The following is a 24,995-nucleotide window of genomic DNA, read 5'->3' on the forward strand; positions in this document are numbered from 1 at the left end:
AATAGCAGTAGTCGAGGGCGGGCTTGAAAGGCACCGTTTGCAGTCTGCACATCAAATCACAGTCATGCCGCAGCCATTGTTGTATTTGTTGATCTGACCGGGCAAGTAACACAAATGTAAGCACAATTTTTCACCCTGAATAGCTCTCCAAGCATTGTTTGGACTAAGAAATGCTGAGTAAAGTTGAATGTGTTTTATTGAGGCAATTATTGCATTCACAGGCCATCAGCATAGCGATCGACAGCCAGGTTCAGACAATGACATTGGTGAAGTAATAAATGGTGAAAGTTGCAAAAGCTCTCAGTACACTGCTTTGCTGGGTTCCATTCACTGAAAAATGTCTTTGTAATGATGAAAGCGTCAGACAGGAAATGACACCCCACTTGACAATGTTATTCATGTTGAAAATTTTTACCGGCATATGTGATGGGCAGCGAAACCGTCTGTTTACTAAGATTGAAAGCATGAAAAATGCAACAGCATAGCAAGGTGTTTCACAATATGCAGCCTTTCATGTGCACTTCTGGCAAGCTGCCACATGCACTGATGCATAAGCATGAAGAGAGGTAAAAGGCAAAGTTACTCTGCAACCCACATGACGCTTTTATCAAAATGTATCTGTAAGCCTTTCTGTTTTCATAGGTAAAAATTTGTTTTGACCCAGTTGGTTAATCACATTGCGGCAACAACACAAGAAGCAAGGACAGAAAACACAGAGAGTAGGCAGATTGAAAAGACGAGGTAGACCAGTGGGAAAGGCTTTAGCGAGATGGAAGAGGCCAGCCCTGCAGTCTACAGGAGTTAGTGCTTTGAATGAGATTGGTTAATGAAAATGTGTAAAAAGACCTTGCTGAAAGAAAACTAGCAAAAGCAAATGCTAATATAGAATAAAAGGACAGAAATAAGAGTAAGTGCAAAGACACATGGAAGCAGGAACATTCACACACAAATGCGAAAGCTAAGAAAATTTCAAATATAAAGAAATAAAAAGAGAAATAAAAATAATTAGACAAATGCAAGAAAACAGACATGGGTAGAGGTATTAGGAGCGGGTTCACAAGCTGCTGTGCTAACCTTCTTGTATGTTTTTTTTTTCTTTTTACCGTTCTCTTAACAGTGTCTTGGGAATTTTTAATTGCAACATATCACGAGGATCAAAAAGCAGCGCGAAGCTGTGTTGTGGGAAACCATCATATCTAGCGCTGGCAACAAAACTTATGCATGACTGTGCCACAGCGCACATTCTGCAGCTTGCGAGCGCGGTGAGCACTGATGGAAAGCAATCAATCGGCAGTGCTGCACAATGCTCGAACACCGTCGCTAGACGCTCGGCTATCTCACTGCTGACAATGATCGTTCACGCTAAGTTGACGGCGACAAATCTTTGCGTTGAAGGCTTCTTCTGCAAACATTTTCTGTTGAGTCGCTCGTAGGTTTGTTCCATGCGCGCACGCTTTTCTCATTTCTCCTGAGAATGGTTTTGCTCCATCACTTCACCCCGTCCGACGAAAAATGCAGCGACACAGTATACGAACACGCCCGCCGCTGACAGCAGGCACCAGTCTTTGGAAAACTTTTCTCGTCGTAACTTCACTTGGGGTGAAATAAAACAACATGGAACAAACACGCAGGATGTGTGTTCGTAGCGGTCGCCGCGGGATCCCGTTTTCAGGCAAAGCGTAGTGCAGCGTCAGGGATGCTCGCTGCAGGGTTTCCTCGCCTGATCACAGCTTAGAATAAATGCACGTGGCACAAATGCTGCATCGTAAGCTCGCAGTAATATTTCCGGCATGACAGACAATCACAAACAGTTTGGGAATTCACTGTGACGAGGGGCTGATGCTCACAGCTGACGCGACTTGGCCCAGTTCGAAGCTCGCCGGCCATCTTCTCCGTGGGCAGGGTCACCGGCCACCCAGCTCATGACATCACTCCTGAGTGCGCGCCCATTGGTTGATGCTCGTGTGCATCCGCCTCGGAGGAGTAAACGCCCCCTTTTTTTCTAAAGTTGTAGCCGACTGTAAGTATTTGTATTCGATGCGCATTTGAAAATTTTTATGTTCGCACACCCCTAGTTTCCACACAACATATCCTGTTCATCTAATAAGCGCTTACACGCTGACTGCATTATTCTGCATTTTCATAAAGCTTTCGATCAAGGGTCTCGCACCAATCTTTTACCGAATCTATCTGTCTGCCCAGTAGCATTCTTTCTGAGCTCCATAATTATCTAATAGATCTCAAAAGGTACTGATTAAGGTCCCGTGAGAATACCTGCTCGGTCCACTGTTATTCTTGGTTTATATTAATGTTTATATTATATATAATTTATATATATGGTTTATATTATATAAAAAATATTATATATTCATATTATATTATATTATATTAACATAACAATATTAGCAATAAAGTTGCCTCAAAGATTAGGCTACACGCAGATGATTGCATTGTATACCATGAGATTAAAGTGGCCCTGAACCACCCCTTGGGCTTGGTCAAATAACATAGTTCGCGGGTAGCATACGCTGCTGTGAACATCTCAGCCAAATTTTGCTGTGGTACGCGGTGCGTGGACCTCGCAAGCGGATTGTAAGTCACCTTTCTCTCAAATGCTTGTCCTCACTCCCCTCTGGACGCTTTATTCTGTCATTCCCTTACACGACTGCTATTGTCCGATAGCTGACATCAAGCTGCGGTCGGCTACATGGCGTAGATACTGTGGTCGCCATGGGGTGCCGCCACAAGTCCATCGGCGAAGCGCACTGCGGCTCACTAGGGACAACCACAAACCGCATTTGGCTTATGTTTAGCACGTCGTAGGCACCAAAGGCGCAAGTCATGACGTCTTTGTTAACATCATAAATGAAATTTGAACTGCGCCCCGTGGTGACATCTAGAAGGAAGAGCTGTGTGGGCATGCCCCCTTCTGCCTTTGCAGTGCAAGGCACTGAAGAAAGAACGGGAGCATGGCAGAGGCAGTATTTGACCGCCAATAACTGAACGCATTGGTGCGCTTCTTGTGGTAATGCATTTGTGGTAACGCAAGTAAAAGTAGCCTACTTTTACTTCAAGTGCCTTTCTCCACTTCGATAAAAAGTGGTTCAGGGCAACTTTAAGGATTACTCTGATACAACTACTTTACAGTTCAATTTAAATCAGATCTGTTCATGGTGCAACAAATGGATCATGAAGTAAAACAAAAGTGAAAATAGGCACATTTCACTTGCAAACAGACCACTACGAGCTCAGGGTATTGCTTACGTAATAGAAGACTTCTATAATTTAACCATACAACTTATTTAGACGCAATGTTTTCATTGGACATTATACATGGACACATTATACATGGACATTATACATTGGACACATGGACATTATATATAACCAGCTAAAGCTGGTTGAGTCGTGAATCTTATTAAATTAAACTTCAAACACTCTTCTCAGCCCATTCTTGAATATGTTTGCGCAGTTTCAGAACCACATACTAAAGTACTGAAGAACTTGGAAGTCATTCAAAACTGCACAGCAAGATTTGCAACAAAGCAGTACCGACACTTGAGTAGCATCACGGAAATAAACAGTTTAGTTGGCCTGCCTTTTTCAACACAACATGCCTTCTTTCATCTAACTTTCTTATAGGATATGCTGCTAGTTCCCGGCATAAGTTTTTGCATTGTATATTTTGTTGTTGTTGGTCGATGTTTTTTGTTATCACATGATACAGGTTGAATGTAGCACAACACAGCCTGTCTGTGAAGTTGTCGGGATCACTGAAATCGTGATATGGCTGCAAGCATGCACTATCCATTGGCTGCAGGTATCTCGAACAAACATATAGGTGACATCACAGTCTGCCCTATTTCTGCTGCATTTGCTGCAAGATTGAAGAAAATGCAGTGCAAGACACGATTTCAAGACCTACGGTGGTTGGTCGTTCTGACGACCGTAGGTCTTATAATCGTATCTTGTGCTGTGATTTTTTGTACTTTTTTTCATTGAACAGCTGGGCTAAACTTAGCTGGGAATCCCTATACATTGGATCCTGCTGACGAACTCATTTTCCTAGCCACAGAAAGTATAGCCATGCCCTACCCACAAGTTCTAATACCTTGCAATCCACAGGCTTCAAAGGAAGCTCAAGAATCTTTCTTTTGCTAATGATGAAAATGTATACCAGAGTGCCTATGCCCTCTGGTCAGAACAAAGCTTGTTTAATGAACTCTATTCTGCAACATGAATAGTTTTTATGTTTTCATTTGACAGTTATATTCTGCGTAATTATATTTTCCTTATTTCTTTATAAAATGAGTGTAAACATTGGTCTGTCTTGCTTCTCTTCTGTTTACTGCACACAGCTCAAGTGCTGTTTATGCATCCTCTTCCTGGTCTTCTTCCTTGCTTCAGATGAGCCAGAAGTTCAAGAGCCACTAAAACAAGCATATCTGCTTCTCCGACAACTAACCCCTCTTTTCCAGCAATAACCAAGCTTTTAACAGAGCTCTTCGATTACACCAAAACTTCCCAAAGTCCCCATGTGGACACAATGCTTCGCAAGCAGCATGAGGGTCAGCCGACTGTCGCATAATACAGAAAGCAAGCTAAATGGGTCTATAATGCTCCAAATTATTACCTCATTTCTTATGGATTTTGCTCACAAAGACCGGGTTTGGTGCAAAGTCCTCATTCTGACATTCATTTGTACCATGCACAGCTTCACGTAGAAGTTTGTTCTAAAGAGAGTATTGCTCCTGTGTACACTTACCTTGTTTGCAAACAGTGTCATCACAAATTTGCCTGGAAGAAACATCTTCAGCAGAGTAGTAACCAAGTCATGGTAGTTGTCCTAAAAAAATAGCAATGATGTATCAGTACCATTCTAACACAATGCAGTGATGACTCACACATGATACACTTTCTGCAAGATGTGAAAACATTGCAGGTTATTCTGACTTGATGGCCAGTCACAGGCAGGGTAAACAGGCAAAAGAATTTTACTGGTACACTTGCCTGAGCAAGTCAAGCATTGCAGATGGCTGGCAATGCATAAGCACAGTGTTTAACCTAAAGTGGAGTTTTAGTCGGAACTTGTGGCGAACAAGTTGCCTCCCCATGCCACATTCTGCAGTGTGGCGATGGCCACTTGAGAAGCTCCAGGTGCCCCGGTGGCAAAACGGCTAGCGCCTACTGTGCCATGTTCCAGGACAAATCCTCCCTCCTGGCATTGAGCCACACGTGAAAGCACATGCCACTGGGATGTACCCCGACTGGCCACTGTAGAGTGCTTCCTCACCACAGCAAATGTTCACAGGCCCACTGACGAGTGGGCTACATGGGACTCCCGTGACTTTTCATGCTTGGTGAACTTAATTAAGGAAAAATGAGACATCCACCCAATCGTAGCAATTGTTACAAATTGCTATGCCAAACTCTTGCCTTTGCTTCGACTTGTTGACAAATTTGCCCTGTCATCTGCTAGCTGCCTGGTTAGCTCAGATGGTAGAGCGGCTGCCCCAGAAAGGCAGTGGTCGCAAGTTCAAGTCCCAGACCAGAACAAATTTTTCTTCAACTGTGAGGCTTTTCCTTTGAGGAACCCGTAAGGGTTTCCTTTGTGGCAATTGCTACAATTGGGTGGATGTCTAATTTTTCCTTAATTACTTCTCTCCACCTTGTGGGTTTCTGCACAACTATTACGTCAAAGTGTTTGGTGGACCCAACACAGGCTGTGCAGTGGGTGTACACACTCCATCCGCGACTGTCACAGTGTGATGTTCCTTAGGTTAACAAGGCTGTCTGTTGGCCATCTGACTCCGGAGAATTCTCCACACTGTTTCAGTGAGTTGAAAAACCAAGCAGTAGCATCCATTGTGCACTGGAGAGTGGAGGAGCATCATGCCCTTTCCTCATTCCCACTCGTAGGGCGAACCTTGCGTAAACCCATCTCCACAAACTGAACTTGAGTTGATATTCTGAATGTGCTTGAACCCAAACCAAAACTCGAGTGAAATAAAATGGAGTTAGGATTGAAATGTTCTGCACAACTCAGCTATGGTCAGTGCACTCGGGTATTCACATTTAAAGCACAGCATGCATTATTCGACTGCAGGAGCTTGGTTACAGTGCAACAAATGTGTCAGCTATGCTGCATTCAAAAGCAGTGCATGGCTGCTAAGAATACGACCTTGGAAATGTTGCTGTCTGTCACATCACATTACCATTGAATGGCAGGCATGCAGCAGAGAAGCAGGGGAAGAAGCCTGTGTTTGCATGACTGCACTGCTCACCGTGTGCAGTGTATAACATGCCACTCTTGAGGCTCAGCATCAAGTGCACTGCACTGAACTTGTTCACTCTCCGTTTCATTTCTCCAAAGCAGAGTGAAGTGAAACTGAAACTGTCGCCCCAGTTTGACACCCTGAATGCAAGATTATGTTGAACAGTACAGGGGTTTAGATTACGCGCAATGTCTGTGCAGAGTGGTTTCAGTGACCAATATGCAATGTTCTAAGAAGCTGTCCCACTGAAATGCTTCCACCCTACACAGTCCAGTGAACTTATTGCATCAGCAGTTAACTGAACAGATCAACAGTGAAAGGATGGCAAGACAGCACATGAAAGTGACAGTTAAAAGTTACAGCAACAACGGTGCTGAAATGATGCTAGCATGCCAAAATCAGAAATTGGCATGTGTCTTCAGACATCCACCCGTCCGTAGCAATTGCTACGAGCGGGTGGATGTCCGATTTTCCCTTTATTCACACTACACTAAAAAGAAACACTAAATCAGTTTAGACTAGTAAAATCATTTTGGAACTGCTGTTGTATATTTTTTTTTGGGGGGGGGGGAGAAGTAAGCTATTAATGCAGGATATGATGGCCAATCATCTTGATTTTCAAGTACAACCTATAGAATTGCCAATATCTGCATGTATTTCATGGTATTTTCACACATTTACAACATTTTTGTGCACACAGTTTCTAGAAGCCTCCACTGAGTCCTTGCTTACTTCTGAACACTCTCTGACCATTAATGTTTTAGTAAACGATTGGCTAGTGTAGAGCATGCACTGTCGAAGCATACCACATCTAGTTGAATCCAAGCCAGTCCCAATTCTGAGCCGACCGCCGAATAAAACAACTTACCTCAAATATAGGCTGAACAAAAAAAGTGAGGGCAGTGTTCACAAAAAGAAAACAGCATGTATTTAATATGAACATGCAGAGCTCACTACATTATCATCGCTGCTAGCCTCGTCGCTATAGGCACACTGCAGTAAAGTTTGGCCATACATGTCGCGCCACTTAACAGCACCGGTTAGCACCCGCGAGTAGGCCGCTCCTGCCATTTCACCATTAACCCTACTGCGCTCAGACCCGCCTGAAAGTCTCCTTTTCCAATTTTTTAATGGATTCACCGCGGCCTCTCGGCAGCTCCTCCATGATAAGTGTGAACAGAAAGAACAAGCGTAGATACTGCTGCTTTAAGGGTTGTTACAGTCGCAAAGGGGATGCACATCGGCATCAAATGTTACCGCTTCCTGTCAAAACCATGGGAAGCAACCTGGCGGCTGAAGTGGATCATCGCAGTTCGTGTCGCTCTTGCGAATTTCTGTTGAACTAACTAAGACGTAAATGCAAAAAAAAAAAACAAAAAAAAAACAGCAGGCAGCATCCGTAAAAATGTATTTCGCTAGAATAGCAGCTTGGGCTTGTTGGTTTTCCATCCTGCTAGTAACAGCGCAAAATGTAGACAAGGGACGAGACAAGAAGACACCACAAGCGCTGACTTTCAACAAAGTCAGCGCTTGTGGTGTCTTCTTGTCTCGTCCCTTGTCTACATTTTGCGCTGTTACTAGCAGGATCCGTAAAAAGGTGCAATAAATCGACAACTGCATAAAAATGCAAGAACTGATTCCCGCTGTTGCAAATTGGTTGAAATAGTTGTTTAGCTCGTCTTGCTCCGATACAAATGTGCAGTGGTGGTTTTGTCAAATCCAGCTTCGAAAGCACTCCGTGTTGGAACTTAATTGCACTGTGCTTATTGTTCTGCATTAATAAGTCAATGCAGAGCTTTTTTCTGTGGCAAGATCAAGACGCGGATGCTGGAACCGGGATCATTCATGCTGATGTTTCCTCGCCCTTAAAACAACCGAACTAAGGTTGGAATGTGTGACGTCAGCCTGCAGATAAAACACGAGCACACTTCTTTGGCTGTCATCCCGCACTTATCACAAAAGTCATGTGACTAGCGCTTCTGTATATATTGCACATCATCGGAATAAACGGGGAATTCCCTTTATCACCGCCCTACGATGCGTGTCTGACATGGTGTCAGAAGTGGGATGGGCCGTTCCCGAAATAGACCGTCAGGGGCGTATGCAGTCCGACAGAGCGGAGCAATAGCTTGCAAGTGGTGCAAGTCTTCACTGAAGGCACGGCAGCAACGAGCGTCCAGCAACGAGCAACAATGGCTGGGATAAAGCCTCCGCAGCCATTTGATTTCCACAACGCAGCAGACTGGTTCTCTTGGATTGAGGAATTCGAAGACTACAGCTTCGCATCTGGTCTCAGCGAGAAATCGGAAGAAATTCAAGTAAGAACCCTTCTTTACACAGTGGGCCGGAAGGCAAGAGAGATTCTTCGCTCGTCAGCGGTAAAAGACGAAGACCTGAAGACTTTCAAGGTCTTAAAGGCAAAGTTTGAAGCCTATTTCGTTCACACGAAGAACACAGTGTATGAGAGCGCCCATTTTAACAGACGTCGTCAACAGCCAGGGGAAACTGTAGACGAATTTGCAACCGACCTCCACAAGTTAGCAGAGCGATGCGACTTCGATAACATGAAGGACCGTTTAATAAGGGATCGCTTTGTAGTTGGCCTTCTAGATGAAGCGCTGTCGGAAGAGCTTCAAATGGACCCTAAGCTAACATTGGCCACCACATTAGCAAGGGCCCGAACAAGCGAAACGATAAAGCAGCAGCAAGCAGACTTGAAACAGCGGGAAGGTACGAGTGCCGAAACATGTTGCAGTGGTAAAGAACAAGAAAACAGAACAGAAGAGAGAATGGAATGCTACACTTGCACGTCGCAAGAAGACCGCTTCTGTAAAAAGCTGCACTTATTGCGCAGGTTCGATGCACCCGCGAACTAGTTGCCCAGCGAAGCAGCAAAAATGCTTTTACTGCCAGAAGCTAGGGCATTTCGAAAAGGCTTGTCGAATTAAAAACAGAGAAAGAAAACTTGACGGGGTAACGGCACTGGGCTGCTCAGATAACGAGCGCCAATTCCTCGGCACAGTTACACCGTGACAAAGCAAGTTGTCTGCGCACTTCGTGACGGTACAGATAAACGGCCATGAAGTAAAAATGAAAGTCGATACTGGAGCAGAAGTCACGGTCGTGGGGGAAAATTTCCCAGGAATGCCAAGCTATCTTGAGAAAGCAGGAAATCTAAGGGGACCAAGTGACGCAAGCATTGACACGTGCGGAAAGTTTCAAGCTGAAATCACATGGAAGGACAATCGCTGCGAGCAGACAGTGTATGTCGTAAAAAACTTGCACATGCCTTTACTAGGGCTACCTGCAATAAATTCCCTTGGGGTAGTTCGATTTTTAGACGAACTAGAAACGTCCAACGAGGTCACGAGACAGTACCCAGGGCTATTTCAAGGAATCGGATCTATAGCAGGAGAGCACACGATACGGTTGGCAGAAAATGCAATCCCCTACGCAGTGTCAACCCCGCGCAGGATTCCTATCCCGATGAAGCAAGCGGTTAAGGAGGAACTTGACAGGCTTGAGCGGGAAGGCATGATTAGGAAGGTCGAGGATCCGACGGAATGGTGTGCGCCAATTGTGCCGGTTTTGAAGCCATCTGGCTCAGTCAGAATTTGCGTCGACCTCACTCAACTAAATAACTTCGTAAGAAGAGAGCGCCTCCAATTGCCAACCAAAGAGCAGATCATGGGAAGCTTTCAGGAAGCCTCTGTGTTCTCGAAACTAGACGCAAGCTCAGGATTTTACCAAATCCAACTTGCGGAGTCGTGCCAAACACTCACCACTTTCATAACACCATACGGCAGGTACTGCTATCGCAGACTACCGTTTGGTACAACCTCGGCACCAGAAGTTTTTCAGAGGAAGTTCACGCAAGTCTTGGAAGGATTAGACGGTGTTTTGAACTACATGGACGATATTCTTGTGTTCGGCACAAATAAGTCAGAGCACGACTCTCGCTTACACAAGGTGCTCGGAAGACTACAGCGGGAAGGAGTGACGCTGAACAAAGAAAAATGCTGTTTTTCAGTGCAAGAAGTATCCTTCCTTGGCATGATCTTTGGCGCTGGTGGCGTGCGGCCGCATCCTGAAAAAGTGCGGGCCATCACAGAATTTCTGAGGCCGCAGAACGTAACGGAAGTTCGCTCTCTTCTGGGAATGATGAACCATCTTGCTAGGTTTCTTCCAGATGCAGCGTCTATGAGCGCGCCTCTACGCAGCCTTCTGTGCAAGGACAATGAGTGGTCGTGGGGACCGCTACAGGAACAAGCGTTTTGCAAAATCAAGGAAACCATCAGCTCGGACAGGTGCCTCGCCATGTACCACCCTCTCTACGAGACAATAGTCTCAGCTGATGCTTCATCGTATGGTCTTGGTGCTGTATTTCAGATCCAACCATCCGGGGAACGACGACCGGTTGCTTATGCCTCGAGATCGCTGACAAAGACGGAACAAAAATATTCTCAAATAGAGAAGGAGGCGTTAGCTCTGACGTGGGCAGCTGAACGTTTCGACGAATTTTTAAGAGGTATGAAATTTTTGTTCGAAACAGATCACAAGCCTCTACTTCCATTGCTCGGTCGTGATCCTCTGGACGCTATGCCGCCTCGCATCCAAAAATTCAGAATGCGTTTGATGAGGTACTGCTTCACACTAACGCAAGTTCCCGGCAAAAGCATTGCGACAGCCGACACCTTATCAAGAGCACGAGCAAACGCTACTAACCATACTCTAGGCGCCTTGACAGACTCAGACGTATCTGCTTTCGTTGATGGAATCGTTCAGGGCCTACCGGCTACAGAAAGCATGCTTAATCTCATACGAGCTGAGCAACAAAAAGACCAGGAATGCTTGTCATTGCTGAAAGCCTGCCACCACGGGTGGCCAAGAAAAGAAAGGCTCCCAGACGTTTTGAGGCAATTTTGGCCCGTCCGTGCTAACATTTCAGTTTGCAAGAACCTGTTGCTGAAAGATGCTCGCATTATTGTTCTGCGAAGTCTGCGGAAGGAAATGATCGAACGACTACACAAAGGGCACCAAGGTATCGTTCACTGCAGAGCAAAAGCAAAGGAATCTGTTTGGTGGCCAGGGCTCAGCAAAGAGATAGCAAAAGCTGTAGCCGATTGCCATGTGTGTGCGAGTGAACGTGTTCAGTTTGCGGAACCAATGATTCCCTCGGAAACGACAGAGCTACCATGGCAAAAAGTCGGCGTGGACTTATTTGAAATAAAACGCGCCGTGTATCTTGTTGTTGTGGATTATCATTCCAGATATCCAGAGCTGGCCTTGCTGAAAGGCGATACGTCATCAGAAGCGGTTATCAACCATCTGAAGAGCATCTTCGCCAGGCACGGCATCCCAAACACCGTGGTATCCGATAATGGACCACAATTTGTCTCGTTTGCTTTCAAGCATTTTTCAAGCGTGTACGGGTTCAAGCACGTCACAACTAGCCTGCTCTTCCCGCAAGCCAACGGCGAAGCTGAGTGCATGGTAAGAACGATAAAGCTACTTTTGAAAAAAAGCAGAGGACTCCTACATTTCTTTGCTGAACTACCGGAACTCGCCGGGTCCCACAGGTTACAGTCCAGCACAACTTTTGATGAGCCGTCGATTGCGCTCAAGAATACCTTGCGTTCAATCTCTGCTAAAACCCTGTGTCGTTAGCTCTTCATGGCAGAAAATGACATGACAGAAACAGGCAGAAAAGATACTTTGACAAGCGTCATGCTGCCAGGTCTTTGCCCAGACTTTCTGCAGGAAATCGAGTGTGGCTGAAAGACAAGGGTGCTCCCGGAACTATCCTGCAGCCGTCCCAAACGCCATGGTCCTACTGGGTGGGGACCAACAAATGCGCCGTTCGCCGGAACAGACGCCATCTCCTCCTACTGCCAGAGACGGGAGACGATGACAGTGTTCCATCGGCGGTTCAACGGGATCACCATCAAGAAGAGATCGACGTAACACCGAAGCCACAAATTCCCGAACTGCCCGCCAAATTACCGGCTACAACGCCAGTGAAGTATGCTGGTGTGCAGCAGCCGTCGGATGGTCACGCCAGCGAAACCACCGGACATCGTAGAACCACCCGCTGCGGTCGCATAATCAAGACGCCGAAACGACTTGGAGTAAATGATTAACTATGAACTGTGTTGTTGAGTTATTGTGAATGTACTTAGCTTGCAAAAAGGGAAAGATGTGACGTCAGCCTGCAGATAAAACACGAGCACACTTCTTTGGCTGTCATCCCGCACTTATCACAAAAGTCATGTGGCTAGCGCTTCTGTATATATTGCACATCGGAATAAACGGGGAATTCCCTTTATCACCGCCCTACGATGCGCGTCTGACAGAATGCACCATAGCAGACGTCAAGTGTATGCAAATTAGCATTTCTCTCACGCATGCTAGTGCACATTTGTTCAATCTTCACGTTGTTTAGTCTCAGCTAATTTCTCTCTTATTTTCAAGTGGTGACAACCTCTCACATTGGAGCCCAAACGACAATAAGAGAATATGCTCAAGGCACTTTGTCAACTGAGAAAAAGCACTTACCTGCCAATTTGCCAAAACCTCTACAATTGTGAGGTACAAGGCAGGCTCCAAGTAATGAAGCTACAAATGACAGGTGAAAAATGTCTACGGCTGCATTTGCTCACTTAAGTGGAATAAAATGACGATTTGTTAACTTCCTTTGAGTTCAATGATGAAAGCATGCTTGCTTTGTTGTGACAAACACTTCGCGACCTGCTGAGGTTGTTTAGTGGCTGTGGCGTTGGGTTGCTAAGCGCGAGGTCACAGGATCAAATTCGGGCCACTGCGGCTGCATTCCAATGGGGGAAAAATGCAAAAACACTCGTGTACTTACATTTATGTGGACATTAAAGAAACCCAGGTGGTCCAAGTTATTCGGGTGTCTCCCAATACAGCGTGCCTTATAATCAGATTATGGTTCTGGCATGTAAAACCCCGTAATTTAATTTAAGCGCTTCGCTGGGATGTATGTGCTGTTTACTTCTTTGGCAAGATATACATGGTTGCAGTCGTAAATTTGACATCCTTTCTGAAGCATCGATGGTCCAAAATGGGCCTCGACGCATTCGAGTGCCTTAAAACCCCAATTCAGAACGATCGATATGTTTCAAATGAGTGCCGTATAAGTATACCTCTGTAGCAGTAGCCGCCTCGGTGTTTTGCGGAACTAACACGGCGGCGCTGACGGCTGAGCTGATCACTGCGCCTGCCGACCACTGAAGGTAGCCTGCAGCTCAAACCACATGCACGCTTGCGGACGGGCACAAGCTCGCGTTCGCACGCCCATGCATGCGCAGATGCAGGTGTGGCATGGCTCGCATGCATCAAAACGTTGCGCGATCTCGGTGAACAGCTCCTCTCTGTTATCATGCGCTTATTTTCCTTATCGCTGCCATTTTCTTGTTGCAGCATATGCAAAAAGCATTTCCCGTTGCCCCCCTCCAACGACTGACGTTTTAACGCGAGATCGTTAAAGGGCCCCTCACCAGGTCTGGCCATTTTGAGCGTACAAGCGCAGAGCATACAATGCGCACTAACGATCATGTTTGCAAAGAATTACATCGCTACGCACCGCGGAAAGGCCTGAAATTTCAATCCAGATGCAGTTCTCCCTTTCCTATGTGGGGACCGCACTCCAAGCCGGACGATGACATAGTCACATCCCTGCGCCTACGTAGTCATGTCCACAGTGTGACATCGCTCGTGGTGACAAGTGACTTCGAGAATTATTGAAGGGAACATCTGTTATTTGTATGATCTGTTGCTTGAATTGACGAATTGAAGTTTAGAGAAATAATAACACACACAAGTGGAATGTCTGTGTGTTTTTTGCTTTCCTTCACACCGAAGCAAGAGAGATGTACTTCGACTCCGTCCACTTGTCGCCACGGTCGTGCAGTAATGCGCACAGGCACAAAAACTATGCCATTTTCTACAATGTTCCAGAGCGTGATCATGCTCTGTGATACGCTTGTTCTACCTCAGTATTCGCGTAGCACTGAATTATACCGCTAGTCATGTGTCCTTGTGCACAGCGTGCAAAATCGTGCGCAACGTGAAACTAGACAATCACAACAGCTCATATGCAGTGGCAAAAAAGAAAGAAAAAACAAAGAAAAGAAAAAGCGAGCAGCAAAAAAAAAAAAATGAAGGCGGGGCCCGTGACGTATGCAATCTTCGAGGTCCGGTATGGGAGAACGCAGGGAAGGAATTTCACTTGCAGACTCTAGCCAGGGCGAGTGGAGAGGGTGTCTCGCTATACAGTGGAGCTCGCCTTCTGAAATCATGGGTTCGCGGCACTGAAATATTCCTACCTCAGCTATTAATGAGCTCATCTTAAAAATTTTTGTGGACGGACGCTCCCTAGAGGACACATAACAACTTCCAGCGTATAACCAAAATTTGCTATGGGGCCTGGTGAGGGGGCTCCTCACCAGGAGGAGCCCATGTCGCAGAAAATGTGGCGGCGGAATCCTGTGCCGACATCCGGCGTTGTTTCGGTGAAAAGATTTTCGAACCACATATACCCAGGCCTTCCATGCGATGCATGGAATTGACTGCAGGAATTGAATTTCTCAAGCTAAATTACTGAAACGGGCAGAGATATAAGGTTATACGGGACCACCACGTATACCCAGGCCTTCCATGTGACGCATGGAATTGACTGCAGGAATTGAATTTCTCAAGCTAAAATACTGAAACGGGCAGAGATATAGTAAGGTTATACGGGACTACCACATATACCCAGGCCTTCCATGTGACGCATGGAATTGACTGCAGGAATTGAATTTCTCAAGCTAAAATACTGAAACGGGCAGAGATATAAGGTTAAATGGGTCAGTGTTTACTCTGCAGAAGATATGGCCAGAAGATATGGACGTCATCTCTTTCATCTTGTTAGTGATCGTCGTCTTTGTCCTTCTTGTGGCACCGTGACATAACCCCCGGTGGTGAAAGCGCCCACCCGGCGCCTTCTAGATGGCGGCCACATGATATGTCTTGAGACGACCCACGTGGACAATATCAGTTGACATGGACGATGGGAAAGCATCGGCTGGAGCTACTTCACAAGTCCTACTCCATAAGTCACTGAGCTGTAGATGACGCGGTAAGGGCCAGAGTACCGAGGGTGCAGTTTTTCCGATAGGCTCACACGCCGTGGAGGAGTCCGAAGGTCGCCAGCAGACTGGACAACACGATGACGGTTGTCATAAAGAGACTTCTATCTTGCCTGCGACTCAGAAAGGCGATGGTGGGCAATCTGACGTGCCTGGGCAGCTGTAGCTATACTCTCGCGAGCATACTCAGACGGGGACGCGAGAGCAGTTGGCAGGGGAGTGTCGAGAGGCAATGTCGGGTCACGACCAAAGAGGAGATAGAAAGGGGAGTAGAGAGCGGTGTCGAGACATGACGAGTTGTACGCAAATGTCACAAACAGAAGCGCAGCGTACCAGTGACACTGGTCTGAGGAGACATACATCGAGAGCATATCTGCAAGTGTTTGGTTCTGGCATTCAGTGAGGCCGTTCGTTTGAGGGTGGTATGCTGTCGTGAACTTGTGTTTCATGGCACAACAGCAAAGTAGATCTTCAATAATCTGAGATAAAAAGTAGCGGCCCCTGTCTGTAAGAAGCTGGCGAGGAGCTCCATGGTGTAAGATGACATCTTGGGGCAGGAAGTCTGCGACGTCGGTAGCACAACTGGTCTGGATCGCTCGTGTGACGGCATAGCGAGTTGAATAATCCGCTGCAATGGCGATGACCTTATTTCCAGCTCTGGAGGTAGGGAAAGGACCCAGCAGGTAGAGGCCAACACGATAAAACGGTGCGGTGGGTATAACAATTGGCTGGAGAGTTCCAGCCAGAAGTAAAGCAGGCTGCTTATGACGTTGGCATAGTTTGCAAGCAGCAACATAACGTCGTATGGTACGGTAGAGTCCAGGCCAGAAAGTGGTCACTGGACACAGTCGCATGTGCTGGAAACACCCAGGTAGCGGAGGGGTCATCATGGAGTTGCACGAGTACAGTTGCCCGGAGATGAGAAGGAACGACTATCAGCAATTCACGTCCTTCTGTGCGCATATTTCGACAGTATAAGATGCCATCCAAGACGAGGAAAAAGCTAAGCGAGGGGTCTGACAGGCCAGAACGGAGGCAGCTAATGAGGTCACGCAAGGATGCATCACGTGCTTGCTCCTCACCGACGTGGTGAAAGGTGGAGAGCGTGAATATTCCAGCAGTTGCATCACTAAAGTCAGGAGCATCGATGGGGGGCCGAGACAGACAGTCGGCATCCTAGCGTAGCCTACCAGATTTGCACACCACTGTGTAGGTGAATTCTTGAAGATGTAGTGAAAAGCGACCTAGACAACCCGTTGGATCCTTAAGTGTTGAGAGCCAACAGAGAGCATGATGGTCCGTGGTAACAGTGAAAGGTTGACCGTATAAGTATGACTGGAGTTTGCTCACTGCCCATACGAGTGCAAGGCACTCGCTCTCTGTAATGGAGTAATTGCATTCAGCGTGTGAAAGCAGGTGACTTGGGTATGCAATAACTTTGTCGTACCCACGTTGACAATGAACTAAAACCGCGCCAATCCCATAGCGACTAGCATCCGTATGGACCTCAGTTGGGGCAGATGGGTCGAAGTGAGCAAGAATTGGCAGAGTAGTGAACAGGGTGATAAGGCATTGGAAGACAGCAGCTTGGTCAGGACCCCATGAAAAGGGGGCGCCTTTCTTCAGCAGTTCAGTCAGAGGCCGAGCAATCTAGGCAAAATTTCTGACAAATAGACGGAAATAAGAGCATAAGCCTACAAAGCTGTCGACATCTTTGGCACAGGTCGGCAAAGGAAAATCGACAAAAGCACAAACTTTTGCGGGATCGGGGCAGACGCCAGATGACTGAGGACAGTAATTTGGCAGCGACCATAGTGGCAATTCGAAGAATTTAATTGTAGCCCAGCAGCACGGAAGATGGAAAGAATAGACAAAAGGTGTTCAAGGTGTGGCGAAGGTCAGCGAGAACACGATGACATTGTCGAGGTAACAAAGGCATATAGACCACTTAAAGCTGTGCAAGAGCGTGTCCATCATGCACTCGAAGATGGCTGGAGCGTTGCGCAAGCTGAATATGGCATGACTCGAAATTGATAAAGCCTATTTGGCATAGCATATGCAGTCTTCTCACAGTCCATGTCATCGATGGCAATCTGCCAGTAACCGGAGCACAGGCCTATCAATGAAAAATGTCACATCATGTAGGTAATCGAATGTGTCATCTATGCATGGCAGTGGATAGACATCCTTTGTGATCTTGTTTAGATGGCAGTAATCTATGCAGAATCGCCAGGTGCTGTCCTTTTTTACCAAGACAACAGGAGAAGCCCACGGGCTCAACGATGGTTCAATAATGCCCTTGAAGTCAAGGTTTTGAGGGAAGCCCGTCTGGTTGGGAGGCATCATGAAGAAGGGTAAAAAGAAGGACACCGACCACTGAAAGAATACAAGAAAAAGATGTTTCGGCTCCCCTGACGGGAGCCTTTTTCACAATGAAATAGAGGACGTGCTTCTTTTTTACCCTTCTTAATAATGCCTTTAGCAAGCATCTTATCAACCTCCTGTTGTATTACTCTGTGCTTGCCGTGTGACATGCGATAGGGCTGTCTGAATAGGCGGTGCATCGCGAGTATGCATGCGATGCTGAACTAAGGAGGTTTGTCCCAAAGGCCGACCATCAAGGTAAAAAATGTCGGAATAAGATGTGAGCAGATGATGAAGATCGTTGGGTTTGTGTGGGGGTAACGTCCGGGGCCATCATCTTAGTAATGTTGTCGCGCGCTGCAGGTGATGTGGCGGAATGAGAATTGCAGGCGGTGAAAGAGTTGGAGGAAGATGGAAGGGGTGAGAAGGAAGAAAAATTAAAATTATGGGGTTTTATGTGCCAAAACCACTTTTTGACTATGAGGCACGCCGTAGTGGGGGACTCCGGAAATTTCGACCAGCTGGGGTTCTTTAACGTGCACCTAAATCTAAGTACACAGGTGTTTTCGCATTTCTGTGGGGCTGAAATGCAGCCGTCGTGGCCGGGATTCGATCCCGCGACCTTGTGCTCAGCAGCCTAACACCATAGCCACTGAGCAACCATGGCGGGTGGGCGAGAGGGAAGAAAGGTTGTACTCGCACGACAGCGACAGTGTGACGACAGAGGTCCCTTTGGGACCTCTGTTGGCAAAATCTGAGGGCAAAATCTGAGGGCAAAATCTGAAATTCAGGAGTGGAAGGGAAGTTTTGTTAGCCGATATGGTCCCTACTTCATGAGGAAATGACATGCCGTGCGAAAGTAAGGCATTGACACAGGGAGTGACGACATAGTCACCATCCGGTACACAGGGGTTGGGCACAGCAGTCATATAGGTTAGTGCCTGCAGAGATAGACGAACAAAGTCAGCGCAATGGAGCTGGATCGGTACGGTGTCTGTAACATCAGGGAAATCAAGTTTGACTTCACCAGCCGAGCAGTCAATTATGGCCGAGTGGGCAGATAAAAAGTCAAGGCCAAGGATCACGTCGTGAGGGCAATGGTCAAGTACATGGAACAATACATATGTATGGTGACCGGCGACGCTGACACGAGCGGCACACATTCCCAGCACAGTGGGAGTTCCCCCATCAGCGACTCGTACGACGTGGGACTCGGCAGGAGTGAGCGCTTTCTTTAGCCACTTCCAGAGACCAGCGCTCGTGACCGAGATGTGTGCGCCAGTGTTGATCAGGGCACTGACAGGTAGGCGCCGGTGATGGGAAGCCGCATGAACTGTCCAGCAATGCGACGGCTCCGAGTTTTCGAAACGTCTGCACTCACGGATAATTTCATCTATCATAAAGCAGTCCTTAAAAATGAGCAAGTTAAACGCATCATCAGCGATGCCTTTCCGAATGTGCCTCACTTTGTCACCCTCGGGCATACTGGTATCGATGCGGTGGCAAAGAGCTAGGACAGCAAGGATGTATGCAACGTAAGACTCGGTAGCTGTCTGAGCTCAACAGGATAGGTCTTTCGCAGTGGCGCACTTACGACCAACGAGCTTGCCGAAGAGGTTGCGAAGTTTTTGCTTGCATAAGTCCCAGCTGGACAACCCTTCTTCGTGTGTGTCATACCAGGTGCATGCTGGTCCCTGGAGGTAGAAGAGAAGATTTGCAAGCATCACTGTCGGGTCCCGTCAGTTGTGTGCAGCGATGCGTTCGTATATGCCAAGCCATTCTTCGATGTTGACTTTGTCGGTGCCATTACCAGAGAAGGTGCCGAGGTCACACGGATGGGTCAAGACAACTAACGGTTGCGGTGTCGCTGATACTGACAGCCCACGTGCACCGGGTGCCGACGCCATACTTAATCCAGCAGCCCGGTCGTCTGTCAGCGTGGTAGGACGGCCGAGGATGAGCCCACTGCGGAGTTCCGTATTGTGCAATACCCAGCATCTCCACCAAAAATGAAACGGGCATAGATATAAGGTTAAATGGGACCATGTTTACTCTGCAGAAGATATGGCCAGTACAACCAGTATGGCCGAACGTAAGGTTAGCCCCACTACGTCATCTCTTTCGTCTTGTTAGTGATCGTCGTCTTTGTCCCTCTCGTGGCACCGTGACAATACGTAGAAAAATCGTAAACTACGACTTGCACACTACCTACAGACATGATAGCTCTCGGATTGTAATTTGACTATACGAGAAAAGATGATTCTGTCACGTAAAAACTCAAAGAAACCCCTTCACATTTTGCGTGTGCAGGCGCGATGGGTGTCTTGGGGCCCACAGAGCGGTGAAACCGGTTCCTTGCAATAACTCCAGCTGGCGCTCGCCTCTGCTACATTGCGGCCCACGCAAGAGGCCGCGGTTCCACCACAAAGCCCGCCTTCATACATAGCGTTCACGGCAAGCACTTCCCAGTAAACATTAGGGTTACATATGCTCTAGTTGCCGGGAAGCGTGAGAAGTAGTCAGGGTTCTTTGAATGCTATCACGTTCCACTCTTGAATGCGAAGCTTAAGTGTCCTCCAAATTTTTCTCATCGATGCTGAAGTCTCGCCCGGCTGGAACGTTTGACGATGCCTCTGCGGCTAACACAACTTTTGGTTTGAAAGCAGCACTGCAGTGACATCGCCTGTTTGGTGCCGTTATGATAACACCACGCTATGGGCCACGCCACACACCGATACAACACAGGTCAAAATAGCGGCGTTGCTCGTGTACTTCAGTTGGTTACTGGCAAAGCTAATAGCAGCTGTGATACTGACTTTTCTAGATGATGCTAGCTATTGTAGTGAACTAGAAATATTCTAGTTCATTATATAGCAATGCGCCATATTTATCATCTTAAATTACAACCTGGCGCATTTGTTTAAAATTCTCAAACCTAAGCCGACCCTAGAGTTTGGCATACGATTATTTGAAAGAAACTATCGGCCTAGATTCAAATAAATGCAGTACATGACAATGATGTAAGCACTACCACTACTGCTGTATTGCTTTCAGCATTCCTCCAGACTTGTGCAGCCTATTTGGGATTCCACAACTGTAATCTAGGTGAACTTATTATTTCATTTACCGCTTCTATAGGATGGAGCTATTATAGCAAGATTGTGCAAGAGATTACACAATTGTCAAAGGTATTGCATATTTCTTGTCAAGCTACTATAGCTCACCTGTGGAGCATTGGTCTCAAAGCTCACATAGGAGCAGTGTGGCTCGGGTGTGATGTGGATCGTAAAGTAATAACCCTGAAAAGAAATTGCATTCAATTGAAATACTAAATGTAACAAGCCAACTGCAGTACGAGGGGGAAAGATGCTTTTCTATTTTAATGTTTCAGAATCATGGCTTTCTTCGAGGCAAGCATAACATTAAAGGTTGCATTAAAGAAAACAAGGCATGATCAACTTAAACCATTGGACCCAAAGTTTCACTTTCTGCATACCAGCTGTCATGCAAGTGACTGACACAGTATGTGTTCCTGCCTGCAGGCTGTAACAAATGCCATAAGCAAATGTAGATCAAAGCACCACTTTTATGCTTGGTGTAGATGTGATGTGTGTTAGTTTGCATACAGGTAATGCTCTAGACACTTGGGCTTTGAAACATTGTTACACTGAGGTAGGGCATGTTCGATTAAAAGATCAGAATAGTTATTGCTACAATGACAGTACAAATTAGTATAATTATGACTTAACGAACATACCTCACATTATATCTGGCCTATGCCTGCGCCTATGCCAGACAAGAGGATAATTGCAGAATTACAAAGCATCTTCTCATAGTTATAAACTCGTTTTTCTGACAAAGCCGAGTTCTTCCTCGATCACAAGAGGCACAAGCAATGGAAAATTGCACTTTTTACAAATTGTATGTGCAGCCAAACCATGTAATAAAGAAATGCAGTACTATAACATATGACCAAGTAATTGTATTTCCCTTGAATTTTTCATAGAAACCAACATTTAAAATCAAATTTGAATATTTCCCATAAATGGATACTACATAAATTTTTTTGGGTTCATCATTAAGATTTATTGCTCATTTTGCACCTATTTAGTCTGCTGCTATGCTGCTAGAAATAATGACTCCCACTGTAGCAATGCTGACGATGTGGGATCAGTTACATCAAAGCAGCAAATATTGGTGACCTGCAGTGGACATAAAATAGGCCGCTGCTGATGATCATGAAATATTGGCTTGCATGTGGCTCAAAAAATGTATTCTAGTTGCAAATATATTCACCAACTCATTTTTTCAGACCTGTGCAATGATGTAGATTTCCCCCTGTGGCTTACCCCTTGACTTTCCTGTACTCATATTCACTAGAGGGAACTCTGGAGCTGCAATTGTTCAGCTGAATGCAAATGGATAGTACTACGTGGGATGGTCTGACAATATTCGCATTTGTGGCTTTCTAATTTATGCCAGTTTATCTGCCTTTATATTGGCCTACATTGCAAAGCAATCTATACAGCAATCTAAATGCAGAAGCCAATACGACTGAACATGCATAGTCACTACAGATTTGTTGACAGGCGCAAAATATGCATGGAACTCCAGCCGTAAACAGCTTTGCTGTAAAAGAACAAACGAAAGAAGAAAGAAAGAACCTTTAGGTAGTGCATTGTGCAGTCGAGGTGTTCAACCTACAGCGCCATTCTCTTGCATCACACTGCAACTCGTAATGCCTTGCAAGAAGTCTGATCCCGCCGATCGTACAACTTAATGCACTAACACGTGTGCAGCAGGATTTTGCCTTCACGTGTTACAGCAGCATAACATGCTGCCTAACATTTTTTTTCTGCACATGTTCCCTTAAGAGGTCGTTCACACAATGTTCGGTTTAGCTGATATACGACATGATATATATCAAAAAGAATGGTGTGTGAGTGAGCCATTTATCGCATTACTTGAAACTAAATTCTACTTCTTGCACAACCGCCCTTGATGTACATTTGCCCATTTATATTGTTCTGTATGTGCAAGCTTGACCAGAGGATATACAGTATCTAGAACCTTTCCCTGCCATTAAACAGCTCCGAGTAGTGCTCGTCTTTGCCTTCCTTTCTTATGTTTATCCCGCTAATTTACCTGCTCAACTATGCAAAACCAACTAGCCCAACAATTTATCCTTCTTGCATATTAGCAATGATACAAATCGAATGTAATTTAACGTCCCCCTGCCAGGTATCGGCACAGCAAGCCAAAAACAAGACACTATATCCGCAGGTACCCTATGCTGGCCAATCAATTTTTGTTCACCAATATCAGTGTGTAGACAGGTAGGTAATGTTTGGTACTTGATTCAACATTCCAAGGTAATTTTTCTTGAATGTTTGTGTATTGGAAAAGAAAATGGCACTATTAAAACGCACTGACTTACTTTATTTGTAGGCAACATTTCGGATACTCAGCAAAAAAAACTTTCCTCTTGCTTGCTGAATCGCTTCTATGTTCAGCGAGTTTTAAGCTGCAGCACATTGTTAGAAACCTTGAGGTTGCTTTCCAGATCCGTTCCCAAATTGCATTTCCACATGGCAGCCTGGGCAATGTGAGAAACTGGGATACTGTGCGGCAGGATGCCTGCTGCCAGCAATCCCTGCTGCCTTTCCAGGATTGCCTCAAGCATTTGCAGTGAATGCTAGCACAATGTACGAATGTGGGTTTGGTATGCATTATTATGCAAACTGAAAAACAGTATGAGTCATGCATGCGAACATAACTGAATTTAAATTTGTGAGCCAACGAGCTACTCTGAAAGGGCATTCACTAACATACACCATGGCCACTTCTTAAAGTCTGCTCAGACGCTGAGAGTTTATGGGTGATTGAAAATTGATACTCGTACTGATCAGCAATTTATACAGATTGAAAATATTTGCATTTGCTTACAGTGTGTGCAGACATCTTATTCTGTTGTGGTCAAAAAGAGGACACAACAGCCAGTAAGTTTTGCATTTGCTAATCACCGTGTCTGGGTTTTGAAGCACGTGGCCCATGGGATGTTTTGCATAGGGTGTGATTGGAGAGATCTGACATCTGCTAATTCTGCAATGAATTTCCTTGGAAGGACTGCTTTTCTTTTTGGAACAACAGTACTTGATTGAACCTCAGCACTCAAATTTACATTTGTAGGAGCACACATTGTTCAACAGGATGATACACAACAGTCTCCGTATTGTCACCATACTTGGATAGAGAGGTCAGCTGATGAATCATGGGAAATGTCCATCCTTTCTTTGGACATGAGCCAGTAAAAATACCTCACTTGTATGTGGGAAACATTGGCATGGCATGCATTCAAACTCCAGCTGCAATCAGTAGTGCAGTTAAGCAAACAAGGTGTACGTACTCCTTTGAGAATACCATTAACCGAGTATCCACAGGGAGTGAAGAGATACTCGTCAAGTGTGGCTGTTGGGTACAATCGGTCAATGCCAGACTTCTGCGTCGCATCCCTGGCACCTGAAGAGCCCTCTCGGGTGAAGATACTCATCACTTTCTGATCCAAGTCCTGCATGATCACCTCCAGGGTCTGATCAGCCACTTGAAATCCACGGTAGCCCAGAGGAGTGTTCAAAGTGTACAGGTACCTGCGCAACCAATGTAAGTCTGCCTACAACTGTAGTTGCTTAAGCATACCCCAAACTTCTGGTTGGCCCACCCTCAAGCCATTAGCTGATCCACCCGTAAATTTCAAGTTGGCCCAACCCTACAAGCTTCCCCATGCATTTTCTAAGGAGCCTTATGTATTCCTATGGGTATTCTCTGTTTATTTATATGTTTGGCTTAAATCATTCTTTATCACTTACAAAGCTACCAATCATCTACATTTAGACTACTATAACAATTAAATGTCTTCACTTTGCAAATCGTGCATTTTTGTGCAGATACAAGGCATTACACTTTTTACGTGACAGGGCTGGGGTATTTGGCAAAGAATGCTTACAAATTAAAATAAGGATGGGCAGGTGATGTCAACAATGGAAAAAGGGAGGCCGTTCCAGTCTGCCACCAAGCCAAAAAATAAAGGAAAAAAGGCAAAGAATGTTTGAACTTGAAAGTAACTGCTTGAAAGTAACACAGAGGGAAAGTCCACTCTGCAATAGGCAATACGCTTGCATCATTGCGAATGATAGTCAGGCAACAA

General features: G+C 45.8%; 1 protein-coding gene across 1 annotated transcript in view; it reads right to left on the reverse strand.

Moving 5' to 3' along the window:
- Positions 1 to 24,995, reverse strand: part of SamDC (S-adenosylmethionine decarboxylase) — a 162,199-nt gene that overhangs the window by 15,526 nt on the left and 121,678 nt on the right. The window contains exons 7-9 of the mRNA XM_075694810.1: positions 24,198 to 24,438; positions 21,016 to 21,090; positions 4,766 to 4,846 (exon numbers count right to left, since the gene is read on the reverse strand). Of these exons, the coding sequence (XP_075550925.1) occupies positions 4,766 to 4,846; positions 21,016 to 21,090; positions 24,198 to 24,438 (397 nt within the window). The remainder of the gene's footprint in view (positions 1 to 4,765; positions 4,847 to 21,015; positions 21,091 to 24,197; positions 24,439 to 24,995) is intronic.

Source organism: Dermacentor variabilis, chromosome 6 (assembly GCF_050947875.1).
Source record: "Dermacentor variabilis isolate Ectoservices chromosome 6, ASM5094787v1, whole genome shotgun sequence".
NCBI lineage: Eukaryota > Metazoa > Arthropoda > Arachnida > Ixodida > Ixodidae > Dermacentor > Dermacentor variabilis.